We start from the raw sequence: 12,605 nt of genomic DNA, 5'->3' as shown, positions 1-12,605 counted from the left end.
TTTGTCAAATCCCTTAGCTCCTTTAAATCTCCATCTTATTTGGTCTGTCTCTAGCATGTTAACCTAAAAGAAGACACTAAGGAAAATTATATCCATATATGTTGATTTTACTCAGAATGAGAAGAAGGATGATAATCTGGATGCACGGAATGGCAAGCTACCAGTGCATTTTGTGAAAGAATTGTAAAGGGAAACTTTTATAAAAGCAAAAAAACCTCCAGAACAAAAACAAAAACAAAACAAAAACAACAAAGGGGAGAGGTTCACTTAAGCTGCTTAGAAACACAGTTCATTTGTTCCAAAGGCTCAAAGCCGGAGTTGTCAGTTCATTGGTGGAGATGCTATTACTGGGCAAGTATTCTTTTGAGAGTATCATACCTGAATTCAATTTCTGGAGAAGCCACTGATCTGCTTTCTGTCTCTGGTTTTACATTTTGTAGACATTTCAAATAAATGGAATCATATAATATTTGGTGTTTTGTGTTTGGGTTCTTTCACTTAGCATAATGTTTTGGAGGTTCATATTGTTTCATGTATCAGTAGTACATTTTTTTGCCAAGTACTATTCTATTGTATGAATATAACACATTTTGTTTATCCATTCACCAGTTGTATGGGCATTTGTATTTCCAGTTTATTATCAATAATGCTACTATGAACATTTGCATACATATCTTTATATGTGAATATATTTTCATTTTTCTTGCAAATAAACCTAAGGGTAGAATTTCTGGGCCATATGTTAACTCTGTACTTAACCTTTTAGGTACTGCCACACTGTTTTCCAAAGTAGCTGTACCATTTTACATTCTCATGAGCACTGTAGGAAGGTTCAAATTTCCCCGCAATTCTTGCCAGCCCTTGTTATTTCTGTCTTTTTATTTTCTTATTTTTATTTATTTTTTTTAGACAAGGTCTTGCTCTGTCACCCAAGCTGGAGTGTGGTGGCCCAGTAATAGCTCACAGTAACCTTGAATTTCTGGGCTAAATGATCCTTTTGACTCTGCCTCCTAAGGAGCTGCGACTACAGGCATGCACCACTATCTCTGGCTGGCTTATTTATTAATTTTTAAAGAAATGGGGTCTTTTTATGTTGCCCAGGCTGGTATCTGTCTTTTTGATTATTGCCATCCTAGTTGGTGTGAATATAGTATCTCATTGTGGTTAATGGTCTGTTTTTGAGGAGCAAAAGTTCTTAATTTTGATGAACTCCGGTTTCAGATGGGGGGGATTGGTTTCTGTTGAGTACTGGAAAACCTGTTAGACAAATTCTAAAAGAGCAGTAACACTCATTTTTTGTTTTGTTTTTTAATCACTCGCTCTCTAGGAGACTGGCATCAGTGGAGTATATTACTTGAGCTTCCTTGCTCTCTGCCTGTTTGGCTATTTGGAGACATCAGCAGGAGATTAGGATGTTTCTCTCCACCTTCCCCTTCCCCACCTTGCTGCAGTTCTGACACAGGCCGTGGTACTGTTGGGTCTCCCACATCCCTCCCAGCTCTAGTTATTCTTCCCACACTGTGTCCCCCCAAGACTAGGGGTGACCATGGCCTCCACTGCTAGTCCCCTGGAAGCCTCACCATCCTTTGTTGGTTCTTTTAACCCTGTTCTTTGTTGTTTCTTTGTTGTTTTCAGTTAAATATCTGTGAATATGTTACTTGATCCTTGGTAAATCCTGACTGATATACTAATTTGGACAGAAGAGCATTTCTAAGGCAAGGGTTGTAAATGTCTGTGTGTATGGGTGAATTTGGACTGAGATTTGCTTTTATTATACTTTTTAGCCAGGTGGGGTGGGGATGTAGCTAACCCTCATACATCTGAAACTTCTTTGGTGTCCACCCTCATCTTCCAAAAGAACTTAAGAGTTGTGTGTGACCAAGTTGGCCTAAGTTCTTTCACACCAAAGAGAATCAGTTGTGAGCCTCAACACTACCTGGCATTCTTACTAGATTTCTCAAATATTTTGTTCTTCACTGTGCCCAGTGACCTTTTCCAGCCTGTTCCATTCTTTTTCCACTACCACTGATTCTTCTTTCCTGACTTCTGTCAGAAGGTGATCTTGTCTCTTGCTTCACAAACAAAATAGAAACTGCCAAAGTACTGAGCCTTCATTTTCACCAAATGCATTTATATTTATTTTTGGCATCCCTCTGCAATTTGGAAGGAAAGGAACACAATAGTTCCCTCTTATCTTAGGGTAATGCATTCCTATAAATACTATATTTTTTCCTATACATACATACGCATGATAAAGTTTAATTTATACATTAGGCATAATACTCCTGTGCTTTATGGTTAATATTAAATAAAGTAAGGGTGACTTAAACACAAGCAGTGGGATACCTTGACAGTGGATCTGATAACCAGCAGCTTGTGACTAACAGGCAGACAGTGTCTACAGTGTGGAGACCCTAGACAAAGGGATGAGTCACATCCCAGCTTAGGATGGAGCAGGATGGAATAGTACACCATTGAAAACTTATGAATTTCTTATTTCTGGAATTTTCTACATAATATTTTTGGACCATGGTTGACCACGAGTAACTGAAACTGGAAACCAAAACTGGGTAAGGGGGGGCTACTGTATTCCTGATCCTGTGCCTCTTTTTTTCTCTGTAGTGGTGGCTCTAGAATTTCCGTAGAGAGCTTTCAGGCAGCATAGTGATTTTGGGATAGGGGGTTTGGAGCCTTGTCTTGGAGTGCATAGTAAGCTTGCTTGCTTTCTCTCTTTAAAGCCTGGTTTGTATTTATCATGTATGCGGGGAAAGATCAGTTCTCTGCTCCCCACTCTGCTGTCCCTGCCTGCCTCCCCCCAATACCTCTTGGCTCTGCCATAGCTTGTCAGAAACCTTTTACTATGAATTATTTCACATCTCACGTGTTTTATAGCTCCTTACTTTCCACATTTTCCTTCTCAAAGGCATTTGTTCAAGTTTCTCCTAAGCTAACAAATGAAAACAAACCCATGTCATTTTTCAGCTATCACTTTGTCTCTCCCAACCTTTACATCCTACCATATCAGTAGTCCTCACTGCTTCCCTCCTCTTTTCTTCCCTGCTTTACTCTGCAGTCCTTTTCATTGTTGTCTGGGCACCCACCAGCTACGTTGACATGGGTTCTGCTTGAATCCTTGGTGTCCTCCTCCCCCTCCTTCCTTCCTTTCTTGATGTGTCTCCCTTGATGCTTTTACTAAGGGGTCAGTGGTATGAGAATATAGTTCTAGTCCTGCTGTTTTTCATTCTTTTGTTGTTTACTGTATCCTCAGGAATGCATCCTTGCAAGAGCAAGACTAAAGGGAAAAAAAAAAAAACACCTTTGTTTTGGCTCCAGGATTGATCAGTTTCCTTTTGTGATGTGAAAATAGGATCCTAGCAAATGGACTTGGAATTTTGCAGCTGGCAAAAACCTATTCTCTTTTTTTTCCCTGTAATTTTTAATTTTCAGTTTACCACTTTGAAAATTATGTAAATTATAACTGAAGAAAAATAGTAAAGTCACTAATTCTACCATCCAAAATAATCATGAATAAATGTCTTGCTACTACACATATAGTTTTACAAAATGGAATCAAAGTGAATGTATTATTTACTGCCTTTTTCTTCTTTTTTTCCCATGGTAACTGCAAAGTATATTTACTACCTTAAAAAAAATCATTCTTGGTTTTCTATTGGTCAAATTGCCTTTCTGGAAAGGATATGTCAGAATGTTAGTCTTTTGAAACTTGTATAATTATCTTTAGACACATATAAAATAGGAAGAAGAGTTCTGTTCATCTGATCTTTCTTTCTTTTGAGATATAGGGTTTTATCTGGTTGTTTGAAAATGATTTTTTTTTTTTTCCCAGCTCTTCAAATTAAGATTGATGGAATTGGCTTTCCTTTGTTTAACTCTTTAGTCTTTAAGGGCAATTTTCATTTGTTAGTAATGTTTGGAGAATTTGGTTAGATTTGGTGGATATTGAAGTCTGGCTGGGTTATATGAGGCATTGCTATTTTCAGGCCAGGAGGACATCTGGTCTATTTTATGTCATCCTCAGAGTGTTGTACTCAGTATCTTGCATTGTAAGGATATCACAAGGAGAAGTATGGTCATGGTAAATAGTGCCCATTTGACGGCAGATCTTGAGTGATGGGTTTCAAAATATCTCTAGGCATGAAGAAACACTTTCCAAGTTGCTTGTTTTCCCTATCTTTTTCAATCTGTATTAGTTTAGAAGATATTGAAAACTTTCACTCAGACCACTGAGTTTTATCCTAAACATGTTATCTGGCCTAACACTTTTTAACACTAATATGCAATCTATTTGATAAGGATAGGGCTCTTTCTCAGCATATTTTAGGCATCTAATCGACTGATATGAAATTTTCTGTTAATCCGAAGTTTTCAAATGTAGGCACAGTTTTTAACTCATCTATATCCAATCATTTAAATTTATTTTTATAAAGTTAATAAGATGATTTTTTTCAGTCCTGTAAGTTGACACACACACCCTTTGTTCTGCTAGTTCATTATTTAGAAAATAATAGGTTGGTAGAAGTAATAGGCTAATACAAAAATTTTTCCTCTAAAGAATTAAAAAATTAAAAATATAAAACTGTAAATGCTTGGGGAGGAAACCAATCTGTTTGAAAAACCTCTATTGGTTTTCTAAGAATAGAAAAGTTTATGAAGACTGACTGCTTTTCTTAGTATTAGAGCTTAAAATGTTTTATTTTTCTTTTTGAAACATAGCCAGCAAATCCTGCTTAGTTGAATAGTTATCTTGTTTAAACTTTTCATAATTGTTATATATTTCCTTTACCATTAAAATATATAAAAAGGAATTTATATTTTTCAACATGTTGAGATTTTGGAAATATAAATATATCTAATTAGCATATGCAATATTAAGTTCTGCAGAATAGCACTTGCATTGCTTGAATATAGTTCATTTTATATTATTAAGTCAAAATACCTCACACATTTAGCACATCAGTAACAACAAAATTGAAATTGAGTTTCAAAACTTTGTTAAGCTTTTCTTCCCGGGTTGACTATAAGTGTCTGCTTGAGAACTAAGGCAGCAGAGGATTCTAATTTTTCTTTCACATGACTTTGCCCAGCATTTCTGCTAGGATTTGCCTTGGGATAGACTGTGGGCTTACTGAGATGTGAATATACCCTTCCCCCTGAATTAAGATTTGTTTCTGATAAATAGAAGAAAAGAAACCAACCAATCCTTTAGAAAGGATTTGTGTTTAACTCCTCTTTGTAAAGCCTGTAAATAGTTTGACCTGCTTTTGATGTATACTTTTTTGAATGTTTATTAGAACAATATTGATAACCTGATAAAATGTTAGGCTCTGAGCTCGTTCTTGGTATGTTTATAAAGAATAACATGGGAAAAATATCTCTTATGATAGTTAAAAAAACAAAAGGATATAAAATTATATATGTAGTATCATGAAAGTATATTTAGAGAGGACTGGAAGTAAAAAAGTCAAAATACTATTAGGATTCTCCTTTTTACTTTTGATGCATGTTCATTATAATAATTTTGGACATTAGACACACATATGTGTATATTTGTTTATCTTTTAATTTCTTTCATGCAACTGTGAGCTGCCATATATATTGCTAAGCTTGAGAAGATTTTATTTGGTTGTAATTAGTTAGATTTTGTTTTTTTTGCCTCAAAGGCAGTGATGTCATGTTGCAAATTTTGTACCTAAATGACAAAGCCTTTTATGTTTAATAATGAAAATTACTAAATAAACTGCCATCTGAGAGTATCTGTGAGTTAATAAGCTTTAAGCACATAACGCTGGGTTAGGTGAGATTAAAAAAAGGAATTTAAGGCATAGTCTCTGTCCTCCAGAACCTATGATGTTGTGGAGGAGAGTGATAAATTGTAATGGACATAGTCTAAAAAGCAGTTAAAATGAGATTGCTGGGTAGGATGTGACTGAATGCCAAAATTTGTACTAAGTAGTATCAGAGTTCAGATTGAAGGATATTCATCTAAAGCTGAAGTATTTGGGGAACACCCAGTGGTAGAAGTGAAACTTTAAGTGTATCTTTAATAATAGGTAATATCTGAAGGAAATAAAATATTCAGAATAAGTGTGGATTTAACTTTAAATAAAGACTTTATCCTCACCTGACTAATGTGTTATTTTTAAAGGATTAAGTATTTCATTTCTTTCTTATAGAAAAATACCCTCACCACCACAACAAAATTGACAATAATAGGATCTGAAATGGGCAGAGGTCAATGGAGGGAGGGGGCTTTCTTGTCTGAGGGCAGAAGAACAACCCTTGAGGTTGGGTATAAGCTGGGCAAAGATATTAATAACTGTGAGTAGAGCCTTGCTTTGAACGTAGGAATATTTAGAAACATTTGCAAGCAGGGCTGCCTTTCCTTGCAATTGTTGTTATTAAAGGAATTACAGAGGGTATATATTTGAGTATTTTATCTTAAGATAGTACCCTGAAAATCCCTTCGGCCAGGTATCTTTTACTTTTCAATGCAAAGTATTAATATAATTTTTTACTAAATTGGAAAATATTGAATGGATAGAGAATTCAGAGCTTTCTGAAAGACTGCTTTTTTGGTTTTGTTTTTTAGACCTCATTTAAAACAAAGTATTTAAAAAATTCCAACTGAAATTATAACTTAGAAATACTCAGAAGTATTTACCACCTTAGACTTTTTTTTTTTTTTAGTGTGAGAGTGGGTCATAAGTGTTTACTTATATGTTTGTGCTCCAGTTTTATATTTCTGCCTTGTAAAAGAATTATAATCTGATTTGGAAGTTTCTTAAACTAGAAAACCATTAGGAAAAGCCATTCCAAAAATATACTAATCCCTTTATCATTTTAAAAGAATAGATTCCTTTTAGAACTAAACAACTTAGTCTTTTCAATATTGAATGCTCAGCCTCTATTAAGCAAAAATAAATAGATTTAAACATTGTAGAATGAGTAGTCTTAAAAATGGAGCATACATTCCTGAATTTTGAGATTTGTAACTTAATACACATATCAGTTGTTTTAGGAATAAATGCAAAATGGACAAGGATTGAATGCAAGAGTATTTAAATGAATCTCAAGATTTTCTGGTTCATATGTTGTGATATTGAACTCTTTCGTCCTAGGCTTTAATTTGTGCCTGGTGCTGACCTGATGCTGTGCGGGGACACTCACTGCATCCCTCCATTCAGTCCCTCTAATTATCCCAACTTCCTGGGGAGCTTGCTTAGAACTGGGTATGAGTGGTTATTAAAATATTGGGCTACCCTGACTACATGTAAAAAGGTAGTTTTTGATATCATATTTATGTTTAGATGAATAGAATAGGAAGCTAAAGTTGTTTGCTGTGATTTTTACATAAATAGGGGATATTATGGAAATTATTTGGTTAGACAATGCATTAGGCTATAATAAATGAAATCATGGGTGGTATAGTTCCTGAGCTTATTTGTTGCATTGTTGTTTTTTTTTAGTGCAAATTCAAAAAGAAATATGACTTTATACATAAGTGGAACAGTGAGATTTGCAATTTTATGTATATTTGCAGATGATGATAATTCTTTTTGCTGGGTGCATCTGTTAATGCAGAGATTTGTCTCTTCAGGTTCATGTGAAAATGGCGGATGAGGCCGTCTGTGTTGGCCCAGCTCCCACCAGTAAAAGCTACCTCAACATGGATGCCATCATGGAAGCCATTAAGAAAACCAGGGCGCAAGCTGTGAGTCTGAATGAATCTATCTACTGCAGCTGTTTCATATGTAGTGAGCAGAAAGCTAGAGTTTGTATTTAAAAAAAAAATAAAGAATGATTGAAAATGCTGTTGCAGTTAGTTCATGTCACATGAGTTAAATGTGGCCGAATTCGCTACTGGAAATCAAAGGCTTTGTAGCATCTGGCAGTGTTGGTCGCTGATCCTGCAGGTGGCTGCTGGATTCAGCTTTCACACCAGGGAGCAGTTTCAGTTCATTTCCAAATTTGCTAGGCAAAAAGAAATCCCAATTAGTTTTGAACATTAACCCTTTCAGTATAATAAAGCCATTAAAAAAATTCTGTGTTATAAATAGGATCCAAAAGACCCTGTTTAAATTCAATTTTAGTCATTTAAAAATTATATACACCTAGTTATACTTCCAGAAGTAAAAACAGTACACTTGGTAATTATTTTAGTTTGTTAATGTCATTAGAATGCCTGTAACTTACATGGATAAATCAATAATTCTCTCCACCCCCAATTCTGTTTAAATAGAATCCAAGGAAAAAACTGATTCCTGATATCAAGAATAGTGTTCCCCTGCCTTTTTTTTTTTTTATTATCAGAGAACTAATTACACATAATGTTCAAAACTATGCAGAGTTATCTCCAAAATTGGATGGAAGCAGCCAACACCAGCAATTAGCCTGGAGCGCTTCAATTAGTGCTCACATTTCTTTTGAAAGAAATGTTTTAGTAAGATGCATTTTTAAATAAAAAAACTGAATTCATGAACCCATATTATAGATGTTTACAGTTTATTAGCACAGTTAATGAAGGTAAAACTCTTTTAACCTTTTAACTATAGCTTGTCAAGATACAATCTTTAGTTTAATGTTTATATAAAATGAAATTGGTGGAATGAAACTCTTTTCCTGTGATGCAGTAATTTATATTACTCTATACTGTGTTCATAAACCTCAGTTCAGTATTTAAAAATCTCTGATAAGTAGCTATTTCTAGGTTATCATATTGGCTTCTTCAGAAATTTGGCATTGTTTTTAGCTGAATTGTTTTATTAGGAATATATTCAACCTGACTCATACTGGAGTAGCCAAATTTATTTTTGGCCAGTGTGTTAATCAAAAATAACATGGTTAGAACAGATAGCATTGAGATAATAGCAATGTTGTTTGTGGGTGAGGATAGCATAAAATAGTTGTAAATGGCTAAATTGGGGGTGAGAAAGAAGAAAAAATAATTCATTGTACAAAGTAAAAGTAAAACCTCCATTTTAGTTCAATTTGACAGAAAGGGCTCATTGGATAGTGACTGAGTATTAGTAATGCCATCAGGAATAAAACGTGTTAGTTGACTTAGTACCCTGGGTTTTGGAAAGTAGCAGTTCCTGGTACTATAAAGAAAGGGGAATTTAGAGTTTTTTTTTTTTTTTTTTTTTGAGACAGAGTCTCACTTTGTTGCCTAGGCTAGAGTGAGTGCCGTGGCGTCAGCCTAGCTCACAGCAACCTCAGACTCCTGGGCTCAAGCGATCCTTCTGTCTCAGCCTCCCAAGTAGCTGGGACTACAGGCATGCGCCACCATGCCCGGCTAATTTTTTCTATATATATTAGTTGGCCAATTAGTTTCTTTCTATTTATAGTAGAGACGGGGTCTCGCTCTTGCTCAGGCTGGTTTTGAACTCCCGACCTCCAGCAATCCGCCCGCCTCGGCCTCCCAGAGAGCTAGGATTACAGGCGTGAGCCACCGCGCCCGGCCTAGAGTTTTTTAATCCATCTTGCCAAAGATGGATTCCTTTGGTATTGTATTAATACCAATTAAAGGATGTATTAAAGGATGGTTTCTTTAATACAATTCTTTGACTTACTAGCCATTATAAAGTTTTCCAAATCTGCAGCCAAAGTTAGCTTCACAAAAAGTAGAGGGAGTTGTGTTGAATAGTGTGGACAAACCCAGGTGAGCAGGAAGACATGCAGTTATATGGCCCCAATTATGTTCAGCACAAAGGTAGTATGTGGAAAGTAAATATAATAGGCAGTTTATTGGAATTTGATTCTGTACGCAGAACTGTGAGTTAGAACTGATCAGTGTGTGAGAGAAGTAAACTTATTTTAGGGCTCTTGAACAATAAACACAGGAATGCACTGTACATTTTGCTTATAAAGGGTTTGCAGTATGATAAAATTGAAAATACTTTTTGCTTTCATTTCTAAGGTACATCCAGGTTATGGATTCCTTTCAGAAAACAAGGAATTTGCCAGATGTTTGGTAAGTTGGTAATGTACCAGAAACTATTAACTTATATTTCAGAAACCAATGTGGTGGCGTGGGTTTTGTAAATGTGGATAGTGATGAATCATAGAATTGTAATTGACCCAACAATTCTTTGAAGATTGTGAAAAGCAAAGAGTTTTTATTCTATAATCCAAGTCTTGATTTGAAGATATAAAAATGGAAGAGTTATCAAATCACTATTGCTCCTAATGATTGACACCTGGTTTATTATATAATACATGGTCTTTGAATTTTACAATTAAAAACTTCAAATTTTTAACTCTATGTCAAAGAGTTTAGTGAGTTATTGTTGTGATTTAATTATTACACCATGAGCATAGTATGTGAGGTCAGAAGAAAGAATTATATATTTTTCCCTTTTATTGCATATTGTGGCATGTAAGATCAAATCTTACTCCTCTGTTTTGGGGAAAGATTTTTTTTAATGATCTAAATGTCCTCTTCAAATCACCATTCTTGTTAGGTACATTAATCTATATTTGTTATACAATTGATTGTCCAAGTATATTTATAACTATGTTCAAGATGGTACTGAAACCTTAGTTTTTAGGTACTGAAATATGATTTTTTTTTTTTTTTTTTTTTTTTTTTTTTGAGGCAGAGTCTCGCTTGTTGTCCAGGCTAGAGTGAGTGCCGTGGCGTCAGCCTAGCTCACAGCAACCTCAAACTCCTGGGCTCAAGTGATCCTTCTGCCTCAGCCTCCCGAGTAGCTGGGACTACAGGCATGTGGCACCATGCCCGGCTCATTTTTTCTATATATATTAGTTGGCCAATTAATTTCTTTGTATTTATAGTAGAGACGGGGTCTCGCTCTTGCTCAGGCTGGTTTTGAACTCCTGACCTTGAGCAATCCGCCCGCCTCAGCCTCCCAGAGAGCTAGGATTACAGGCGTGAGCCACCATGCCCGGCCTGAAATATGATTTTGATTAATGTTTGTAAACGTTTTTGTTGTTAGATCAGTTATGCCAAGTATTAAATTATATTTATTCTGATATGTAATTTTTTTTATTTCTGTGATATACAGTCATGTGTCACCTAATGACAGGATACATTATGAGAAATACATCGTTAGGCAATTACCATCATATATGTGGTCCCTTGTTGACTGAAATGTTGTTATTTGGCATGATTGTACTTGTATTTTGTTCTCCCATGGATTTGAAATTATTTATAAATGTACTCATCATCTTCTAGATGAAAGCTTTACTTAAAAATCTGTAAGTTGAACTTGGAACAATTCTTAAGATCATAGAATTCTAGCTTAGAATTAGCTGTTTTAACCAACTTACTTTATGGGTTAAAAAAGGGCCTAAAGAGGTATCTGGAGAGGGCAAATTAGGTGGAAGTATCCAAAGGTCCAGATTGCCCAGGTTTTATGCAGTATATTCATATTTTCTTGTTTATACCTTCCTCTGTTAAATCTTCCTTGGAATTTTGACTGAGGTTCTGTCATTATAAAAAAAATAATTTAAATGGTTATATTTAAAAAGTATGTATATAATGCATTAAATCTAAGTTTGTGTAGATGAGAGGCTGGCACACTACAGTCTATGGGATAAATGCAGCCTGCTGCCTGTTTTTGTAAATAAGGTTTTATTGAAACACAGCCATGTTCATTAATTTACATGTTGATTATGACTGCTTTTGCTCAATAGCAGACTTGAGTACTTGTGACAAAGACCATTTGGCCTGCCAACCCTAAAATATTTACTATATGATCCTTCATAGAAAAAGTTTGGGAACTCATGATATAGATGTATGTTTGAGTCTCAGGGAAGTTAAGTGATATGGCCAGCATATTCATTCATACATTTATTCAATTTATCATCAATTTATTATCATCAATTTATTATCAATTATCATCAATTTATTGATCATAATATCATCAAATTATCATCAATTTATTTAATAAGCATTAAAAAATGCTTATTTGGGGCCAGGTGTATAGGATTATACCTGTAATCCTAGCACTCTGGGAGGCCAACGTGGGAGGATCGCTTGAGGTCAGCAATTTGAAACCAGCCTGAGCGAGACACCATCTCTACAAAAAGTAGAAAAATTAGGCAGGGGCACTGGGTTGTGCCTGTAGTCCCAGCCATTCTGGTAGCTGAGGCAGGAGGATGGCTTCAGTCCAGAAGATGGAGGTTGCAGTGAGCCACTGCATTCTAGCTGGGGTGACACAGTGAGACTGTCTCAAAAAAAAAAAAATGCTTATTTGGAATCTATGTTCAAGGCATTTGAGAAGGATGCAAAAATTAATCAGATCTGGGTCCTGCTCACTAGAAGCTCATAGTCATGTTGTGGAAAATAAGTTAGGTACACAAATGACTTCAGAGAAGAAAATACTGTGCGAGTAAGTCACATTCTCTATAAATAAAAATAAGATTATTTCCATCTGGGGTTTGACATTAGAGAAAGAGTGTAGAATGGATGACTACCTTTCTTTCTTTTTAAACTATTTCCTTCATTTCCCTTTATCAATGGCATGCCTCCACCGAACCTATGTGCTATTCCCAAGTATGTCTGGCTCTTTGCTGTCACATGCTATTTGTAGCTCTCTTTCCTCAGTGGGCACACCTGTCCTCTA

At 35.4% G+C, this 12,605-nt stretch overlaps 1 protein-coding gene and 1 non-coding gene across 3 annotated transcripts in view; one reads left to right on the top strand and one right to left on the bottom strand.

The window, feature by feature from the left end:
* The window catches only part of PCCA (propionyl-CoA carboxylase subunit alpha), a 373,670-nt gene that overhangs the window by 53,525 nt on the left and 307,540 nt on the right, over positions 1 to 12,605 (top strand). For both annotated transcript variants that reach the window (XR_012922419.1, XM_012751855.2), the window contains exons 5-6: positions 7,619 to 7,732; positions 9,938 to 9,991. Coding sequence is in view for 1 of the 2 variants with exons in the window: in XM_012751855.2 (XP_012607309.1) it covers positions 7,619 to 7,732; positions 9,938 to 9,991 (168 nt within the window). In the remaining variant the exon portion in view is untranslated. The remainder of the gene's footprint in view (positions 1 to 7,618; positions 7,733 to 9,937; positions 9,992 to 12,605) is intronic.
* LOC142875306 (U7 small nuclear RNA) lies at positions 1,231 to 1,291 on the bottom strand. The gene has a single exon (XR_012922698.1). It is a non-coding gene; the product is annotated as a U7 small nuclear RNA (small nuclear RNA).

The sequence above is a fragment of the Microcebus murinus genome, chromosome 13, assembly GCF_040939455.1.
Source record: "Microcebus murinus isolate Inina chromosome 13, M.murinus_Inina_mat1.0, whole genome shotgun sequence".
In the NCBI taxonomy this organism is placed as follows: domain Eukaryota; kingdom Metazoa; phylum Chordata; class Mammalia; order Primates; family Cheirogaleidae; genus Microcebus; species Microcebus murinus.
This window is presented reverse-complemented; position numbering and strand designations above follow the sequence as displayed.